At 45.3% G+C, this 21,162-nt stretch overlaps 1 protein-coding gene across 2 annotated transcripts in view; it reads left to right on the plus strand.

The window, feature by feature from the left end:
* The window catches only part of MAPK15 (mitogen-activated protein kinase 15), a 396,607-nt gene that overhangs the window by 295,081 nt on the left and 80,364 nt on the right, over nucleotides 1-21,162 (plus strand). Inside the window, exon 15 of one of the 2 annotated variants that reach the window (XM_069621971.1) lies at nucleotides 9,094-9,261. In XM_069621971.1, the coding sequence (XP_069478072.1) occupies nucleotides 9,094-9,261 (168 nt within the window). Of the gene's footprint in view, nucleotides 1-9,093; nucleotides 9,350-21,162 lie in introns of both variants that reach the window. The other variant, XM_069621972.1, reaches the window with a different exon arrangement.

Here is a 21,162-nt window from a genome sequence, read left to right on the forward strand (position 1 = left end):
AAGATGCATGTTTACTTCTGTGAATCAGGCAATAATAATAATAGTAGTTTATTTCTGTGGCACTACGTACACTACAGGTCCAAACATATCAATGGAGCTGTGTGGATGAAAGCAGGGGCACAAGGCTCTATGTGGCTGTTTCCTTTTTTTTGTACTACTTATTTAAATTTTTTGGGACTATTTGTCTATTTTCAGGCAGTACAAGTGGCTGATACACCCCATATCTGTAGAGGTGGTCTGATGTATTGAGTGAAATTGATACACTTAATCTTTTTTTTTAATGTAGTTCATTGAAGAACTTTCATACGTTTCTTGTTTCATCCAACTTGACTTTTTCAGGGCTCATGGTTTTCCCCTTGTCTCCTCTGTTTGTTGAATAGATTTTGTGCAATAGCTTTGTTGTTTGTAAAATAGATCGCTTTACTGAAAAAGCAACACCAAAATATAATTCAATAAAGAAAAACACGGGCCAGCAGCCATACCTGATATATCTGACGAGGACCGGCACACACATAGACTAAAGCTAAACAGTAGCCAATCCCGTGTAGCTGTCAATAGGCAACGCGGACAGACTGACCGCAGTCAGTAAATGCGAGTGCGAGTCAGAACTAAAAATTAGGCAGTGACCGAGTGCGAGCCCCAGTATGCGATGAGGCCAGGCAGCCTCAGCCAACGGCTACAGGAAACTAAACCATAATTAAAATAAATAATCAAAATAAAATGAACAAGCTAAAACGTGCATGCAATATATGCACCTTATATCCCTTCAGCTGGTGGAGGAGAATGCAGGGCTTATCCAAGGATCCTTGGTGGACCAGGACAGCCGGCAACCTCTCAGAGACTTTTCCCGGGTTCAGGACGAACACAGTGCTACTGGGAGGTGATACTGTAACACGCCTTTTCTGTTATTTCTCTTTTTGTTGGCCTGTCTGTAAATAAATCAGGTTTCCTATGTCTAATCTTTTATGCATCCTATCTGGGCCTTCAGCAATGTCCAAAGATGTTGTTTATTCTCTCTTTTCTCCTGCCAACTTGAGCTGTCGTGCACTGCAATCCGGTGCGGGAATACATTCCACCCACTTGGACAGACAAACCACCGTTAATAAATATTTATTTCCTCTGGCTGATCCTTTTACACGCCCAATATAGTCGATTTGCAAATCAGACCATGGAAGGGTCAAACCTCTTTTCATTAATGGAGCTCTATGCGTAGGTGGCACAAACTCTATGCCAGGATAATTGCTCCCCTGTCTGCCATCCGTCTCCTGCAATCTCCCAATAAATTCTGCAGCTCTGCTCTGCCAGTCTCCTGCTTCTGCTAATCTTCTGTTCGTCTTAATGTGCTTTCTGATACCATATGGTATTGCATCCTTTGGTTCCATAATCCTTACCTGAAATAAAGGAAATTAGCTTGAGTTTTTAATAGGTACGGCAAAAGAGTACCCTGTCAGAGCTATATAATTTCTTAGAAGAGTAAATCTAGATGGTTTACTTAAAACTGTTGAATGTTGAAAACTGTTAATCCGATTCATTACAAACTCTACCCCCAGGCTGCAGCCTGCAGTACCATCTAGTGGAGGAAAGAATAAGCTTTTCGAAAGGATTGTGTCCTCCCATGCATTTCTCATCCTTGATATATTCAAGTCTGCTTGCAGCTTGCTTTGGAAAGACATGTCATAGGGTCGAGCGTCCAGCAGCGTTGAATCTTGGTCCTCAGCGGTCTTCGTAGCGTCCTTTGTGACGTCAATGCTTATATATATTGGCACGCAGGCTGACCGTTACCTCAGTTCTGCTTTTATGCATTGCTGTGTGCTTCAGAGCTACTCGCCTCAACGATTAAAGTACGTTTTACTTCAAGAATGGCCTCCACACCGAAGACTGGCTTCAAGCGGTGTTTGGACTGTGCAGCCAAGATGTCGATTACAAACCCGCACTGTGTTTGTCTGTGGTGCTTGGGGTCGGGCCACAAGGTCGATGACTGTGGCTCGTGTCAGCCGATGACAGTTAAGGCCTTGCAGGAAAGGAAGGGATACTCTATGCAGGTAAGCCCTCACCTATTCCCCGGCCCTTACTCCTTCTAAGAGGGAATCTTCCTCTGACTCAAGAGATGTTTCTCCTGTAAAAACAAGTTCAAAACATAGACGTTGAGGTCCGGTTCACGCCGCTTGTCTTCCTCTTCCTATAAAAAGGGTAAGAAACGGCGTTGCAGCTCCTCGTCATCTTCATCTTCCTCTTCTGAAAGTGTTAGTTTCCCAAAGAAGAACTCGACTCCAGCAGAGTTGGAAAACTTCAGCTTAAAACATTTAGACATTTTTTAAAAACACGCTCCTCTGAGTGTTCCTCTAAAGGGGTCAGAGAAAAGTGGCCACCCCTCAGCATCTATTGAGACCAGTAGGGAGTCCCATGTGTCCCCTTCTCGTGCGCCTAAGAGCCTGAGAAGAGGGGTTTCTCAACATAAATTGAAGGAATCTTCCTTGACGCACAAGAAAAAGCCAGTGCCTGTTACCTCGAAACATTCACCAACGGTTTCAAAGCTTTCTACGAAGGAATCAAAATGTTTGTCACATGAATCTTTGAGGCATATAATTGATATTGAGCCTTTGAAGCAACATAAGGTGTAGACACATTTGACGACAGTTTTGAATAAGCCGTCGAAGCCTTCAAACTCATCGGAGCATTCTTCGCTCTCGAAGATTGTAGAATCTATTCCTGAGCCTAAATTGTTCCAACCCATTCCAAGACCTGATTTCTTTAGGCAGATGGGTTCTATATCTGAAGATGATGAGGAGGAAGAGGATCAACCTCCTTTTGGGTATGAGTATGCAACTCCAAATGTTCCAGAAGAATTAATTTCAGATGAGTCCATGATGCAGAATCTTTTGGAAGCATGAAGGGAAACCAGTAGTTGGGAAACCTCACCAGAAACAGAATTTGGAAATGCTGAGATATCTGGTTATACTGATCCTCCTTATAGGGGGGTTATTGGTAAAGTAGCTGATTATCTGGGATGGTCCAGACCTGCAACCACTGTAGCAACTGATCATCTAACTGATACCTTAGACAGTGGGCCCATTAGGGAAGCTGTATTACCATTCCATGCAGCCCTGGGAGTAAAGGTAATGGAAAACCGGTGGAAACCAGATTCTATTCAGTCTGTTAATAAGTTATTAACAAAAAAATACAAGACCGTTTCTGTAGATCCTCTGTTTCTTAACAGGCACCCATCGCCTGAAAGCTTAGTGACTCAGCGGCAACAGCATCTTCAAAGTCTGCAGCCTATCCTTCTGCTCCAGCAGATAAGGAAGATCGGAGGATTGACTCTTTGGGTAAAAGAGTTTTTGTTGCAGGAAGTATGGCATTAAAATCTACCAATCCTACCAGTGCATTAGCGAAATATACACATACCCTTTGGGGTGTAGCTGCTTTAGCAGCAGAACACATACCAGAGGGAGAGGCGAGAGTTTTTTTTTAAGCCTGATACAAGATGGCAATCTCTTCAAGCAAGTTTAGATACAGTGGACTCGACTAGTAGCGCCATGGCTGCCAGCACAATACTTGGAGGTATTTCTTGGTAAAGAAAATCTGGATTTTCAGCAGATGTCAAGGCACATCTGCTAGACATGCCATTTGATGGTACTTCTCTGTTTGGTGCGAAGGCGGATAGCAGTCTGCAAAACCTGAAGCTTTTAGGGCTGCAGCAAAATCTTTAGGTGCAGCAATAAGACAACCTCAATCTACAGGAGGATGGAGAGGTCGTTCTTTTCGTTTCTATTCCTCTATATCTAGAGGAAGAGGTCAGTTTCCACAAAGAGGTCAAAGAAGACTCTATCGTGGAAGAGGTAGAGGAGGAAGGACTCCCCGTTCAGCACCTGCAGAGTTGCCCTCAGCTGCAGGTGTAGCAGCAAAATGACTCCTTCAATCACAGAAATGTGGTAGGGGGCAGACTCTTACCATGTCCAGAGTTGGCGAAACATAACTTCGGATGCATGGGTGTTACAAACAGTAGCAGACGGATACTGCCTGCCATTCCTGAAAAGACCTCCCGGTTGCCCCCCAAGAACAACATCAACCTTGGTTGCAGATCCGCTCCTCCAACGGGAGATTTTCACCCTTTTGGAGAAAGGTGCGATATAATTGGTACCTGTAGCAGAGAGGAACCAAGGTTGGGGCTCTCCTTACTTTCTAATCCCAAAGAAGGACGGAGGAGTGCGACCGATCTTGGAAGGCCCTTCGACTTCAGGATTGGTTGGTGTCATTGGACCTTCAGGAGGCTTACTTTCATGTGCCGATACACCAGAAGCACAGAAAGTACCTGAGGTTCGCGGTGGCGGTTCTCATTATCAGTTCCGAGTTGTGCCATCCGGGATGACCTCCGTCCTGTGGGTTTTTACCAAGCTTATGGCAGTAGTCACAGCAAGTCTGAGGGGGTATTCACATCTACCCCTACCTGGACAACTGACTGATCTAAGTTGTTTCTCCGCAACAGTGTCGGGGTCATCTCAGGAGAACCTGCCACCTTATCCACGAGCTGGGCTTCTCCCTGAACTTCAAGAAGTCCCATTTGACACCCTCTCAGAATCTTCAATTTATTGCAGCAGTCCTGGATTCAGCCTTGGGGGAAAAGCTTTGCCACCTGAGTAAAGGGACATCTTCTGCATATGGTCCAAAAATGTCAAAGTGCCCAACATCTTCTGGCATATGACTTCCTAAGGTTGCTCGCCCTCATGGCATACTGCATTTTTCTGGTGCCAGAGCCCATCTGTGACTGAGAGCCCTTCAGTGGGCTCTCAGATCCAGGTGGTCTCAATTCTCTGGCAGAATGACAGACCTTCTCCAGTTCCCGAAAAAGGTCGGCCAGGATCTCTTGTGGTGGGCCAGCCGAGAGAAGGTAATAAAAGGAAAACAGTTTTGGCAACCATGGCCAGAGACGACAGTTGTGACTGACGCCTCCCTCTCAGGATGGGGAGCGCACATGAGAGAGCTTTCAATAAGCGGACACTGGTCTCAGTCGGAGTCCAGACACCATATCAACCTATTGGAGCTGAGGGCAATCAGACTAGCGCTGATGGTTTTTCTGCCCTCGTTACGGTGGAAAAGTGTCTTCTTGATAATGACAGACAACACAGTGGCCATGCATTACCTCAACAAGAGAGGGGGCATAGGATCACTGCCCCTGTGCAGAGAGGCAATGCAGCTCTGGTTCTGGGCACTAAGGGACGGAATAACTCTTCTGGCAGTTCATCTAGCCGGAGAAAATAACACGGCGGCGAACGCTCCGAGCAGGCAGAGCACAATCTCCCACGAATGGGAACTAGCTCAGGAAGTCCTTCAATAGATTGCCCTTTGGGGAACCCCTCAAGTGGATCTGTTTGTGGCCAATGTCAACCTGAAGTGCGAGCTGTTCTGATCCAGGGAATTTCCCCAAAGAGGAGCTCTAGGGGACGTGCTTGTGATGGACTGAGAATTTCCACTAGTGCATTAGTTTCCGCCAGTTCCCGTCATTCCTTATGTAATCAGGAGGTTGAGGAAGTTCGGGAAAACCATGATCCTTATTGCTCTGGATTGGACCGGGAGAACATGGTAGCCGGACCTTCTGGAAATGGCCATCTGCCCTCCAATTCGTCTTCCCCAAAGAGTGGACCTACTCTAGCAAGAGGGAGGTCACATTCGTCACCCAGAGATCAGGACTCTCAACCTTGACGCCTGGTATCTGAAAGGGTGAGATATAAGGATTGGGACCTTCCGGAAGACGTAATGGAAGTGTTGCTTTTGGCAAGAAGACCAGCAACTAAATCCCTGTACCGCTGCTGTTGAAAAAAGTGAAGAAACGCCATAGATTGCGTCCGTCTTTGTCTGACTCCTCTCCTGCCAGATACGTCCGTTTTCCAAGAAAGTCGGCACCCCCCGGTGACTGGGAAAAATGTGTCTACAAATGCTGGGGGGTTTTCTGAAGGCAGCCCGCACGCCTCACAGAAAGAGTCCAAGAAGGCTTCAGAGCCCACTGTGTCTGGTAAGACTGGCAGAGTGTCTACAGCTACCACTTCTGCCAAAGATCCTGCGCAGCAAGTCTCCTCGACATGGGTCAAGAACCGGGGCCTTTGAAGCCCGTACTTCCTGTCGAAGCATTCTAAGCCATTGAAGCCTTTAACACCTTCAATACCTTCAAGGCTGTTTGCGCTTTCAGTGCCTTCGAGGATTTCAAAGCCTCTGGTCAAGGCATCAAAGTCTTTTAAGCCCTTGCCAAGGCTGATTTCTTTAGGACCATTGGGTCCATTTTTGAAGAGGAGGAAGAGCAGGATGTACCCTTTGGTTATGAATATGGTACTCCAAATGTGCCTGAAGAATTGGCGTCCGAAGAATCTAGAATGAGAAATCTATTTGACCCCTTAAAGAGGCTAGTGGCTTGGCCACCTCACCAGAGACATACTTTGCTAGAAGCCAGTGAAGGGGAAAGCCGCTGAATACCTGGGATGGGAAAAGCCAGTGGCTATATTAGAAAAGGATGATCTGACTGTGAATCCATGCCAGACCCATGCTGGAGAACAATAGTTACAGATAAGTAACTTAAACCTTCCCTCTTCTTTGCAATACCTACAGATCCTCTGGGTGCGTTCAATCCCCTCCTTTGATCCCAACATTTCTTTGTTGGGGAAAAAGATTGAAACGTAAATGCAACATTTGCTTATGCCATTAGTGACCTGGGAATCTTTTGCAGATAATAAGGGAGTACGTCTGCAGGCCTAACATCTGGCAACATGCCGGAATACAGTCGTTACACACGGACCTTCAATGGTGTTAATCCAATCAATTTCCCACCGTTTTTCTTTTGTTTTATCCGAGGACGCCTGCTGCAATTCAAGAGTTGGACCATAATATGTCATGCAATCTGCACACTTTGAAACCCAGTTATTGAAAGGTTTACTGAGCTGCTTGTCCATTAATTGCCTCAAATACAACCAAACTGAAAGCCTTTCTGCAAAAGCAATTTTGACTAACATCGCCAGATTCTTCCATATCACACCAGATTCAGTCGAATATAGGTTGAGCTTGCCCCTTGTCACTTGGCGGCCAGAGGGATCATCTTTGACTTTTTATGGTTTAAAAGTTCAATTTCACTCTTAGTTTCAAACCGATGAAAACACAAGTAGATACATTTCCAACTCTTTCTAATAGTTTATTTTACAGGTACCAGTTCAAATTGACAGGAGGATTTTTCTTCCCTGGCCGGAAACAGAAAACATTTGTTTTGGTTATGTTTATGGTCAGACCACTGGCCTTTGTGTATGTCTCCAAGTCTGCTAATTGTCGCTGAAGGCGTATGGGAAGTATGGTCCATCAGGACTATATCATCCACATATAATGAGTAGTTCAATGGAATACCATCTACAGAAGGTGGGAAACAGTGGGTGTTATCAAAGGCAGAGGCCATGTCTGAAATAAACAAATTAGACTAAAGGGGCGCCAGACAACAGCCTTCTTTCAGGCTGTGCTTACTTTGAATAGGGGCAGAGAGACAGCCCTGCCTATTTACTCTCACTCGAACAAAGGTGTTTGTATGTAAGTCAATAAGCATATCTAACAGAGGTGCGGACAATCCCAAGATTGAAGTTTAACCCACAGTCTGCTCCTGTCAATACTATCAAAAGTCATGCAGAATTCAATATATACAATATATAGCAGCTTAGACTTCTCCATAGACTACTTTATGAACAGGCTGAGGATGAAACCATTCATTGGTAGTCATCCCCACTTCCTTACAAATAACAGTCGGAAAGACGTCCAATCCCCAGGTCACTCTAGCCCATTCTTGTGAATCTCAAACGAGCAGGGCAGAGAACATCTTTGAAGGAACGTCTAGCAGCGCTATCAGCTTGTAGTTTGTCGGATCAACACAGGGCCCTGTTGTAAATCGCCACTATGATGGAGCATAGACAAGATTCTGGCATTTCTTTTCAGTGCAATCACTTTTGTCAAAAATAGCTAACCATGTATTAGCCCAAAAGTGTATATTTCCTTTAAGCACCACTGTGGCTATACCATCCGGACCAAAGGCCCTGGAGTTACTGCTGCGGGAGATTAGAGTTATACAGTGTCCGGGCCTCTCTCCAAAGACTAAGGTATATCAGGAGACTGAATAGCCAAGGTTGAATTGCCACTATTATTTGCATATATGTTCTTTATGAAATACATTTCCCCTTGGAAATAGGCTTTACCTGGGCGCTAGTTTGATAACCCACACCTGATTTAATTGTGTACCAGAACTTTGAGTATTTTTTTGTGTCAAGCATATTTTGTGTATCAAGTAGGAGCTGCTGATATTTGTGCTGCTGCAGCCAATTTTTGTAACAATTCTATAAGCAGCAATTCTGTATACTGTCATCTGGCTGTATGTGTTTCAAAGCCTTCACAGCTCTCTTCAGGATCCTGGGTTTATTAGGATTGGGTATTACTTCATAAACTTCAAGTAAATCCTGATAAGGACAGACTTCTAATTGCTCGGTGCATGGCTATCGGAATGTTATTTAAAGCTTGTATATTATAGCAGTTCCATGCAACCCTACTGCCACCTTGGTTTACACCCAAAGCATTATTTTAAATGGTATGCTCAGCTATATCTGATTCTTCACACTCCATTTCACCCACAGAGCACAGTGACTACTGACCTGTTGCTTCTGAGTAGGAAACGCACCAAGAGTCGCAGGCACATGTCCGAGTGTGGCACCACGGTTCCCTGATCATAAGTAGAATGCATTCAAGGATTCTGTCTTGTAGGGTTAGGGACAGGCAGATCTTATTCTCAGAGACGCGTTACACTAGTTCTCTCTACAGCCTTACTTTGTCATTACTCGACTACAGCTGCATTTAGCTCTGCCTCTGCTTCCGGGAACACCTACTTGCTTGGCTGTTGAACTTTCTCAAAGCCAACTCAGCAGAAAGCTTGGGATGAAAAGGTATCAGGGCTGTAATGTGGCTATTCCACTAGAACGTGTTAAGGTAACCACTCTCAAAGTGGAGTACACCGTACAGGTTTAGATTCAGTTGGATTGTACTTCTGATCGTACAGGTGATTAAAACATCCTTTCGTTTTTCTAGGCTCGACAAGGCTCCAGGGTTGCCGACACCAGAGGACGGTCTGCACCTCTCACCAGAACCAAATCGTTGTCTCTGATGCAGCAAGCCAGGGTGGCCGCTTCCAATGACCCACTGGTGCGGAAGGAGTCCTCTCAAATCGGGGGTATGGCTGTGGCAAGTGCCAGGCTGGTGAGCACTTTTATGATACGTTCTGCTTTCATGGCACGTCACTGTAAATTCTGCTGGTATGGCCCTCCAGTGCTGCAGGTGTTGCATTGTAAGTTCATGTTCCTGGTATATAACATGTATTTTAAATGATTTTGATATGATCTGTCCAGGTAAATGCTCCTGGTATGGCATGGCATGGTATGGTAAATGCTGTAAGCATAGAATGGGTAATGCCCCTAGAGTGATAACCATGCTAGTTTGGCATAGTAAAGGATGCTGGCAACATATAAAACCTGCTAGGAACCTATGGTAAATGCTGCTGGAAAAAGAACGGTATGGTAAATGCTGCTGGCATGGCATGGTTTTTCGGCTGGGTTGTCACTTTAAGATAAAGTAGCTAGCATTGCATACTGCGGTCATTGCTGCTGTTCTGCCGTGACATTTTTTGGTAATATTGCTGACCTAGCAATGTAGGGAAAACGCTTCTGGTATTGGTATTTGTATAGTGCTGCATGCTACCATTTGGCAGCAAGAACGAGGTTCAGCACGGGAGGCAAGGTCTCGGAATCATTGTTCCCCAGTAAGAGATTCTCACAGAGGGGATTCAATGTTTCTAGATACCTGCTCGCTCAATGAAACAAAGAATTATTAAAGGTTACTGTTAGGGAACATTCTCATTTCTGTGCTAATTCCCTTCATCCTTAGAGACCCCTAGCTCTTTTGCTGGACTTTAGGACTTTTTAATTTTAATCCTGGATTGAGCGAGACCTTTTTTCCACTCTCTCATGTGTTTTGACCTGATTTGGATTATGTATTTCCTTTGTTTTTGGAGTCTGACAAACTCCATAGGTATCTAATTTGTGTATGATAACACACAGCAACTTCAGTGCAGTGTCACAGAGAAATCCATAAGGTATCTAATGTGTCTATGATAACACGCAGCAACTTCAGTGCAGTGTCACAGAGAAATCCATAAGGTATCTAATGTGTGTATGATAACACGCAGCAACTTCAGTGCAGTGTCGCAGAGAAATCCATAAGGTATCTAATGTGTGTATGATAACACGCAGCAACTTCAGTGCAGTGTCACAGAGAAATCCATAAGGTATCTAATGTGTGTATGATAACACGCAGCAACTTCAGTGCAGTGTCACAGAGAAATCCATAAGGTATCTAATGTGTGTATGATAACACGCAGCAACTTCAGTGCAGTGTCACAGAGAAATCCATAATGTATCTAATGTGTGTATGATAACACGCAGCAACTTCAGTGCAGTGTCACAGAGAAATCCATAAGGTATCTAATGTGTGTATGATAACACGCAGCAACTTCAGTGCAGTGTCACAGAGAAATCCATAAGGTATCTAATGTGTGTATGATAACACGCAGCAACTTCAGTGCAGTGTCACAGAGAAATCCATAAGGTATCTAATGTGTGTATGATAACACGCAGCAACTTCAGTGCAGTGTCACAGAGAAATCCATAAGGTATCCGAGATCCGTGGTGGTGCTGTTTACTGCACGATTAAAAACCGTGAAGTTCTGCTGATTTGAAAAGAGCCCTTAGATGCCGACGACCACCAAATTGCTGCCGCAGGAGTCCTCCCTCTTGTCCCCACGACTGAGGCTCAGGAACCCAGGATCTGCATTGCTGCAACAGGACTGAATACAGCTGGACCACTCTTCTTCAAACCAGAAATACTGTTCAGAGTTGGGGTACTTACCTCCGTGTCTTTAGCTTTGCTCTTCTCAGTTGAGACTTGCATTGGCTACTTTTGTTAGTGTAACAGCTTGTGACCCTACAAGTGATTTCCACAAAACTCTTTTACTATCTAAGAAGTGCCTCAGCTCCATAGACTGTGCTCCAGTTGACTTTGGCTGTCCTGGCTTCCTGCAGACAATATTTCTGTCCCTCAGAGGCAGTGACTTGTTTTAAACTGTTATTGCTGGGAAAGACTTGTCTAAATCTCCTTGGAAGATTAATTGTCCTCACCTATACTGAGAACCTGTTTCAACCTTTTTCCTTTCTTTAACCTTTGCTTTCTGCAATCTCAGAATCTGCAAAGTGTAATTAGTGATCTTTAAATGCCATTACTGTCCTTGTGAATGAAGTCACCTGCGGTTGTAGGAATTGTGTAATAAGCATCTCTAAAGAGTATCTACTAACTTGTGCTGATTCTGGAAAAGTGTTTTAAAGTATATTTGTTACATATTTTGCCCCTTTTAAAGAACGCTTATTTAAAAACTGATGTTAAATAAATAAACTATTTATAACTGAAACCTTGAGTGTAAGTATTACTTGGCTACTTGTATTTGCAAATTTCATTGCTACAGCTCTACAGCTCACATTTACCCCTCATGAGATAAGCCTGGCTGCTCAGTCACTCTACCAACTTGTGTAGTACAGACCTATACCAAAAGGTGGGTTACCTAATAGCAAGCAGGTAAGGGTTGTGTAGTCCTACATCAATTCTTACCTAACACTTTCCTGCCTCTAAATCATGCAGTGGAAACGGCAAAGAATTCAGTATCGCATATCATAGCAACTGAGTAGGTTAAGTGAATAAAATAAAAAAAACAAGATGTTGACCAGATCAATTATTGACTTGATCCAGCCACTTAAGACAAACCAGTCTCGGATATACTCCCAGATGACAGCCAATCATAGCTCTTACCGAATTACAGGTCCCTGGTACAGACAAGTACCCAGTGGCAGTTGTTTAAGTGTTCGTTGTTGGAGAAGATTGTGGCGCGGGGTGGGTTAGTGTTGATGTTCGATAGGAGGAGTGATTACAAGGTGCTAATGGAGAAATGTTGTGGTAACAAGTGTGGAGGAGGTTGTAATGTCTAAAGAGAAGATTGCAACAATTAAGGGGGGCTTGGAGATGGTGGAAGGATCAAAAACTGAGCAGAGTGAAGAGAGCAACCATCTTGCTAGAGAAGGTAGGAAGGCACAAGGAGGCTGGGCAGGCCCAAGGCAGACTGAGGACGCGGGAGGAGGAGCCAAACCCCAGCAGGAAGGACAGATGAGGAGTTGTCAGGGTGTCCGAAAGGGGCCAATAAGGAGAGGCTACAACTCTGGGCCCATCCCTGCCCTGACAGAGCTACTGTGGCAATACAAACAAGTAATCCAAGGGACTTTGTACTTGATGTTATGACTTTATATAATTGAGGAACAAGGTCAGAACAACATATTTTAAAACCCCTGGTAAATCTGCAACCCCGCTGGGAGACGAGATGTCCCACCCAGGGAGAGACTTGATTTTGATTCAATTACATTCAAATTATGGCTTTGTAGGCACATTCTGTCAAGGCGACAGATGTAAGTTACGGGTACAATTATTCAAAGATAGAAGATTAAGTTCCAAGTCGCGTCTAGTCTGAGTTGTGGTTAAAAAAGCCAATTAAACCACCGGGATAGGTTATATGATTCAAAAGACTCAGATAAAAGACAGCGCCAAATCCAGTTGTGCAAATAGACAGTTTTAATTGGTCTGATTGACCTTCTGTGACGACACCTGTTTCGGCTATATCCACTAGCCTTTTTCAAGTCAGGGCCGTATCGCTGCATAATTTCAAGTTTGTTATCTCAAATCAGCTTCACAAATAGATGGGTTCAATCCCCGCTCTCATACATCAGTGTGCTCTCGCGCTTCGGTCAGGTCTGATTTTGATTCATCTTGTACCTGTCTTGGTGGATCAATAGATCAATAAAGGTTTGTACACTATCCCACATCAGTCTCCTGTGCATCCTACATAGGCCTCCTGGCATATGATAAATGCTCCCTGCATTTTATTCTATTTATTTTATATTGCACAAACAAGGCATAATAGGCAGCAGTCTGCTCGACAAACAAGCCTCTAGACATCCATTCAAAAATGCCACTATGTGAAAACATCCATGACAATTCTACAAACAAGCATTTAGAAAATAACAGCTACACTGTACTAAAGCCAAGTAGAATGGAAAAAAGCCCTGCATTGAACCAAGGGGGAGACAAATGACCTGAGCCCACACCCAGGTCTTCAGAGATTCTCTGAAGGAAAGCTGGTCATTACTTTGCCGGAGATGTACAAGATTAACCCTCTTTTTCTTCTTTGGCCTGGCTGTCTTGAGAGCATGTGGTCCCTAGATGGTGAAGGCAAGCGTCCCCAAACAGCACGATCCTCCCCGCAATGAGAGACAATGAAGGACTCTCCCAAAATGGGAATAAGGCCAAGACAGAGTGCGGGTGAGCGTAAATGGGAGTTTATCAATCAGAATAGGGCATGCAAAGAACTCTGCAAACTCCGAGAGCGCTCTGTCTGACAATAGCAAAGACAGGCGTATATATTTACAAAAAACGTCATAAGAACCTACACACTATTATAGGGGGCACAAGTTCAAGGGGATTGGGTGGCGACGACTAACTATAGGTGCTGCTGCGATGTGGTTGGCTTTGGCTGGAAGACGTCACTGGTCAGCCTCGTGGGTTGGGCTGGGCCTGGCAGGGTGGCAGAGTTCATCCGGGCGGTGTTGTTGTGCCATCGCGGCCAGTGTCAGAGATGAATGTCTTTTCCTGACTTATTTGCCCTAGGCCATGCACACCGCAGTCATTCAGTCATTTCAATATTATCTTCTTTAGTAAATCTTCCAATAGGTTATACTACAGGTTAATGCAACACAGGAGGAATGTACCTTGTGAGGGGTCTGGAGGTAATACGTCAGGACATGGTTACCAGTGTCCTGTTGACCGGGGCCATAGGTCGAGGGGCTAAGCTTCAGGGCCTGGGACGGGCGGTACAGGTCTTTCTGCCTTGTTAGAAGTTGTTATGGATGTTCCGCTGTGTGTTATCAAAGTGTTGGGTGTCCTGATTGCACAGGGCCATAAGTCTGAGATGGTCCGGTGGGTTGTGAGGTTTACGAGGGGGCGCGTGTGTTCAGGCAGAGGTTTACTGCTGGGCTGTAAATAATGCAGGTGGCGGGCGGCGGCCTTGGGTGCTACAGAGGGGGTTACAAATCTTTGAAGCGGCTCCAGTCTGGTTGGGGGAGGTAAAGCAGCGCGGCGCGGCCTCTGCTCTCATGCCTTGGCAGCCTTTGCAGGGTGGGAGGGGGAATGGCCTTGCACATATTTCACAAAGGTATCTCCCTCGTGTGTTGCCGATTTAGGTAAAAACATCACAAACATTTGAACACTCTATAATACTTATTCAAATCAATACAAAACATGCATTTAAACCTTGCTGGATGTGTCTCGATTATACCCAGTCTGAGCACCTTATTCGTACATTATGTTTTAACAAGTACAGTATTTAGTTATATGCATATATATTTGCAGTAAGTGAGGTAGAATTAGGATTGGTGGAGTACATAGAAGGTAACCCGCCACTGTTCGTGACGGTGGTGGCACATGTGGGGCCTAGACATGCACACATGACAAGCGCCTTCTCGTGCATCCTTCACATAGGCCCTCTGTATGGTTACATTCGTCTTCTCGTGTCCTCTAGCAGCATTAGTTCAGTTATGGCGCAAGCCCATTGAGTGTAAGTTTCCCAGTGATACACGTAACAAATAGATCCCTGGTGCGTTCCTTTATTATTAGCACCCAACTGCAATGGTGTGGGCTCGCCATCGCTTATATCACGGAAGCATGCTTTCTTATATTTATACATTTTACAGGCTTTTGTAATATAAGGGATTTTGTGGAAGAAAGCATACTTTGCGAGTGGTCTTAACATTAATATATAAAGACTGTCTGCCATCTGATGACTATTTTACTGTTCTTTTCATTGCCCAGGCCTGCTGGCCGGGTCATGCTGGGAGCGATGATACACTGCGGGAGGTGAACTGTTACAATGTTAGTGTATTACGCTAGCTCATGTCCGTCTTGTTCGTGGGAACATGCTCGCAGCGGATCTGCCAGGGTGCTGCGGCGACAGGGATGACTGAAACTCTCCAAGGGTGGGGGCCGCGCTACAGTGCGCTGAGCTCACACCATCTTTACCAGACAAAATGGTTTCTGGGCCTAGCTAAATTTTAATACATGTGGGCAATCAATACGTGTGGGCAATGTCTCCAGCGGGTGAACCCTCCATCACCTGGGCCCGGGTGGCATGAGGGGACGCCCAATGAGCCATAGCCCTCACCTGGGGAGAAAACGCAGGCGAGGGGGGGTCTCCTGGACCAGTCCTCCCCTAATTTTCCCCCTTTCGTTACTTAAGTAACGAATTCTTTAAATCTTCTATCCTCCTACATTCTGCTTCGTCCATCACCGCCTCATCCCATGCAGGAGTTCCTTTGATGGGCATCCATGCTCTGCACACCCCCCTTAAGCTCTCACCTCTCCGGGCGTATTCATCTGGGGTACACGTTAGATATATACATCCACCATCTCCTTCCAAATCTACCCAAACTTCCTCGTACCATTCTAGTATACGGGGCTCTTTGATGGTGGTGTGCCACAACTTATCTACAATATCCTTATCGTGGTACATAGGCACCAGTTGGTACCTGGGTGTGTTATCTATCCCTGTTTGTACTTGTGCTTCTTGCATCGTTTTTATTGTACCGTGTGAGTTGCCCATTGTCACCATCATCATTGCACCATTTGGTACTGCGTTTGCACAAACTCGAAGACCCACCTGGCACAGGAAAAAAATTAAAAGGAAGAACACCACAGCTGGTATCAAAAATTTCACAGTTGTTCCAAGCCATGAGGGGACCCAGGAGAAGATGTTATCGAACCATGTACTGTCTTCTGCTCCACCTTCCATTTTCATTTTTTCTCCTAGGTTGTGGACTGCTTCGATCACATGGGACAGGGAGCCGTTCTCTGCGTCTTCAGAAGGTACGAAAGTGCAGCAGGCACTTCCTATTTTTCGGCAAACACCGCCGTCCATCGCCGTCAACAGGTCCAGGACATACCTGTTTTGCATGGTCATCAGTCGTAAAGCTCTTAGTTCCACCTTTATTATGTTGAACCCTTCTTCAGTGTCGTTTGCCAGCTGAATCAATTCCCAGCGGGTTATCTGGAGCCATTTTGCGTTTGCCCTTGCTTGGACACTTGAGACGAGCAAGGCAAAAAATGTTTCTGCTGAGCTGAATAATCGATATTTGTCTGGGATCTGAGCCAATAGTTCTGATGATGCCTTTGATATGTAATTTGATGCTCGTCTGTTACGGGTCAGCACCTCTCCCTTGCTTCCGGAAGACAGGACATACATTTGTGACTCTGCAGTTGGTTGAGCCACACTCTGTTGCATGCGTTCCTGTGTCCTTTTGCTCCCATCGATGTGGCTTTCTGGTATCACCATTAGGGCTGAGTGCAGAGTGGCCATTGAGCAGCTGCCACTCCATGACGGGGGGAGGTGTAGGTATGCCTGGTTGCCGCATACCCAGTACGTGTCCATGAGGGCTGCAGTCCCTTTTCTTAGATCTGGGATGGTGAGGGTCTTGTTACAGTTCTTGTTTGTTCACATGGGGGTCCTCCCTTCTCCTTTAAAACACAGTTCATAGTCCATTTCGCTCTGTAGTTTGAAAGGTTTTTCGATGGCCGTTACCCAAGTTAGTTTTGAAATGTGTTCTTTCCATACTGGTGTACATGTTTCTTCTATCCACTGCAATTTCTCCGGTGCCACACCTCTCAGTGCTTCCGCTTTGCACACTACTTCTTCATCCTTCCGCTTGTTGTCAGAAAAAAGTGTCCCTTCTATTACAAAAAATGGTTCTTTCAAACATACCACCCCTGCCGTTTTTGGGTAACACGTTTTCTCGTTCTGCAGCATTTGAAAAGTCACTTCGTGTGCCTGGAAGGTGTTCTTAATCCTGCATAACGTGAGATGAAGGAGACATTGGGCATCTATAATTGGCAACTCTTTGGGTAACAATACTTTGGGTGTACCTGATGCGTGAGGGATGAGGGAGCAGACATAACAGCTCTCGTTTGTTGTTTGTTTAGCTGTGGCACTCATATGTGCATACCACTTATTTGTTTGATGGGGGTGTCGTGGGTCTTCCATCTTATCTAGACCTAGTTCATAGTACTCATCATACTTCCTCCTCCCTGCTTCCCCTGCTTCCCTCTTCCGTCTGTTGTTCTTGTTCCTCATGTACTTCCCAACTCCCTGGTCAAGGGACAAGCTAGACCCCCCTTTCTCATTCCCGCCCCCCTTGGCCCATTCATCATATAATATTTCGTGTATTGCTAGTAGCTTTTCCTCTTCTTTCCTGACGTTATCTGGCAGGTTGTTTTTTAGTATGGGGGCAGGCTGGCTGGTGGGGGTGTTATACAACCATGATATGGCAGACGGGGTTTCGGTCATTTAAACTGTGGGCATTGTAATTAGATACCCCTGGTGGAGACACTGTGTTGTTCTGCATTCCACCTTGTGGCTTTTTTCTTTGTAAGATGACAGCACTGGATGGTGTGGTATGATACCCCCATACAAGTTTAGTTCCGTCCCATATCAAAAAATCACCTTCCCTAGTATTGACACTTGTAGTTGTATTGGGCCCAGTAGTGCTGTTAATCCCTCCCCCCTCGTTCATCTCGATAGAGATGAACGCTACAAACCAATATGTAACCAGGCCAAACATTATCATAAAAAACAATGTGATGCATACAGATAATCCACACTCATACGAATATCTGCATCTCTCATGTACTAATTCTCTCATTCTACTAATTCTATCCGTTGCAGGCTGCCCGTTAGATGCCATGGAAGCTCCTGTTTGAGATATAAAAGTGCATTAAGTGCATGCATGTAAACATTTTGCTAGCACCATCCGTGCCAATATATATTTGACGGGGAATGGAAGCGGGTGGGGATGCGGGGAGGGGTATTCACAGACAAGGGTGTATACAGGCCATAATTTGGTCATTCCATTAATTACATACAACTCAACAAGATAAAAAAGGAAACTTTTTTTTTTTTTTTTAAGTATCCTTATCAGTTATTCTCCCATTCAAGTCCAGTGCTAACACACACACACAAGTTCATATTCAGACATTCTGCTCAGTTGCATCGTTTGCTGTTGTCTGTGCCTCCTCGTCTACCTCCTCTTGTACATTGCTATATGCCTTCCGTACATCGGTCAAGTGCACCCAGTACCTCAAGCCCTTCACCTTCACTGCCGTGGGCGTGCAAAATATTACCTCGTATGGGCCATGGAATCGTGGTGCATTCCACCGACGCACAAAGCTTCTGACATAAATTGAGTCGCCTGGCATCAGCTGTAGCTGTTGCTCTGGCTCCGTGACAGATCCTGTTACGTTTCCTTCTTCTCTAGTGAAGGGTGGGGAGAGTTGCTTTGTTATCACGCGCGCTGCCCTTGTCAATTTCCTTAAATAGTCTGTGAACTCATCTCCCAATATTGCGGCGCTTCTGTGAGCATCTGAGTGTTCGCGCAGTGGAGAGTGTGCTGTGTTCATTCGTCTCCCAGTCACGATCTCGTGCGGGGACAAATGGTGGTCTTTGCTTGGCTGATTTCTCAATTCAAATAGCGCAAGGGGTAGACAGTAAATCCAATTCTTCTTCAATGAAAAGCATAGTTTTGATAACCTGCCCTTTAACAGTCCGTTCATCTTTTCCACTACGCCATTACTTTGGGGATCATAAATCGAACACAATTTATGTTTTATTCCCAATAATGTAGTAACTTCCTTGAAAAGCTCATTCACAAAATGAGTGCCGTTGTCTGAGCGAATCACGTCACAAATTCCCCAGCGCGGGAACACTTCCCTTACTAGGAACTTGGCGGCGCTTTTGGCGCCAGGTCGCGCACAGGGTCCTGCTTCCACCCACCTTGAAAATGGGCACACAACCACGATCGTGTACCGCGCGCCATTACACCTTTCCCCCATGTCTGCGTAATCTATATGCAGTTCTCTGAATGGGCCAATGGGTTTAGGAATTGTTCCCCGGAGCGTGCGTAATGTCATTCCTGAATTGTATATTTGGCATGTTGTACATTCCATTGCCAATCGAGACACATGCTCCTGGAGACAGGGAACGAACCATTCTTCCTGTATTTCCGCTGCGATGTGCTGTTTGGTATTATGTGCAGGGAAGTGTAGCTGTTGAAATGCAACTTCTAGTAACTGTAGTGGCATTACCACTTTCCCTGAGTTATTTTGCCGCCACAGCAGGTCTGTTCCCGACTGGCTGCACCCCCGTTTTGTCCACGTCAATTTTTCCTCTGCACTAGCTCCTTCCTGCAATTCTAGTATTTGTGATATGGGCATCATGTTGTACCCTTCTGGGGGCTCTTCGGTTCTCTTGTTCTTAAGCATGTACTCACCTATGTCATATTTCTGAAAATAGGAAGCCTCCTTGGCGGCAGCGTCCGCTGCCACGTTCCCCAAAGACACAACGTCTGTGTTGGATGTATGGGCTTGGCACTTCACTATTGCTACTGCAGTAGGGTTTTGTAGGGCCTCAATTAACTCTTTCAACAATTCTGCATGCTGTACTGGTGTTCCGTCTGCCCGTCTAAATCCCCTACGCCCCCATCTTGCTAGACCTCCATGTACTGTCGTCGTCATGTAAGCTGAGTCTGTGTACATTGTCACTGCACAACCCTTTGCTGCATGTAGTGCTTCTATGAGCGCAATCAGTTCTGCTGCCTGTGCGGAGTAATGTGATGGGAGGCGGTACTGTACTAGTGTTTCATACTCACCGTCTTCTAACCTCACTACTGCCATGCCAACGTGTTTTTCTCCCGTGTCCACATCAATTGATGCAGACCCATCCACAAAGTACACTTCCCCCTCGCTTAGAGCGTTCTCACACACCACTGTGTCCTCCCCTCTTTCTCCTGTGTAGGTTGCGCAATCCTGGTTCTGCATGTCCTCTAGTGTGCACGCTTCTGTAATGAATGTGGCGGGGTTCACTGTCTTGCATCTCACTATATGGATGTTGGCGCTGGACAATATAATCTCGTAGGCTGTCGCCCGCTGTGTGGTCAGTGTGCTTTTTGATCTCTCAAGTATTGCAAATAATGAATGTTCCACAAACAATGTCACAGGGCAACCCATTACTATTGTGGCACTTTTCTCAATCCCGAACGCGGCTGCAGCGAGTGATTGTTCGCACGCGAAATGGCCCTGCATCACGGCATCTAAAGTACCACTATAGTAAGCCAATGGCTTGTGTCCTAAGGACGTTTTTTGTGTCAGTACTGCTGTCATGAGTGTTCCCTTGCAGTGTGAGAATAGGTAAAATTCGCGTCCATAATCAGGGTTTGCTAGTACTGGAGCGCTTGAAATTAGCTCTTTCAATGATTGAAATGATATGCTCATTTCTTCTGACCATTTTATTTTTTCATTCTCCTGTTGTGCTTCCTTGAGTGCTTGTAGGAGGGGCCTCGTGTATGCTGCATAATCTAGTATCCATGCTCGGCAATAGTTACACATCCCCAAGAATTTCTGCATATCTTTCACTGTTGTGGGTTCTCCTACTGATCTTATTGCTTCTACCCTGTCGGGAATTATTCGGGAATTATTCTTTTTCCATCTTTTGATATGAGCTGTCCCAGGTATAGGACCTCAGTCAGGCAGTACTGTAGCTTCTCCTTGTCTACCTTGTATCCCTTGTTGGCCAGTAAAGTCAGGAGCGTTGTTGAATCTTTTCTACATGTTGCTTCGTCTTGTGCACACACTAATAAATCGTCTACATACTGAATAATCGTACTCTCAACTGATAGGTTTCCCAAGTCTTCATGCAATATGCGGTTGAATATGCTCGGGCTCTCACAGTATCCCTGTGGTAGTCTGCAGTGTTCATATCTCTTACCCCCCAGTGTGAAGGCTGTAAGGTATCTACTCTCTTCAGCCAGGGGTATTGAGAAAAATGCGTTTTTCAAGTCTACTACTGTGAAATGTGATGCCACTTTCGGGATGATGCATAGTATTGATGCAGGGTTCGGGACTAGAGGGAACTCC

The sequence above is a fragment of the Ambystoma mexicanum genome, chromosome 5q, assembly GCF_040938575.1.
Source record: "Ambystoma mexicanum isolate Mex_15411 chromosome 5q, UKY_AmexF1_1, whole genome shotgun sequence".
NCBI lineage: Eukaryota > Metazoa > Chordata > Amphibia > Caudata > Ambystomatidae > Ambystoma > Ambystoma mexicanum.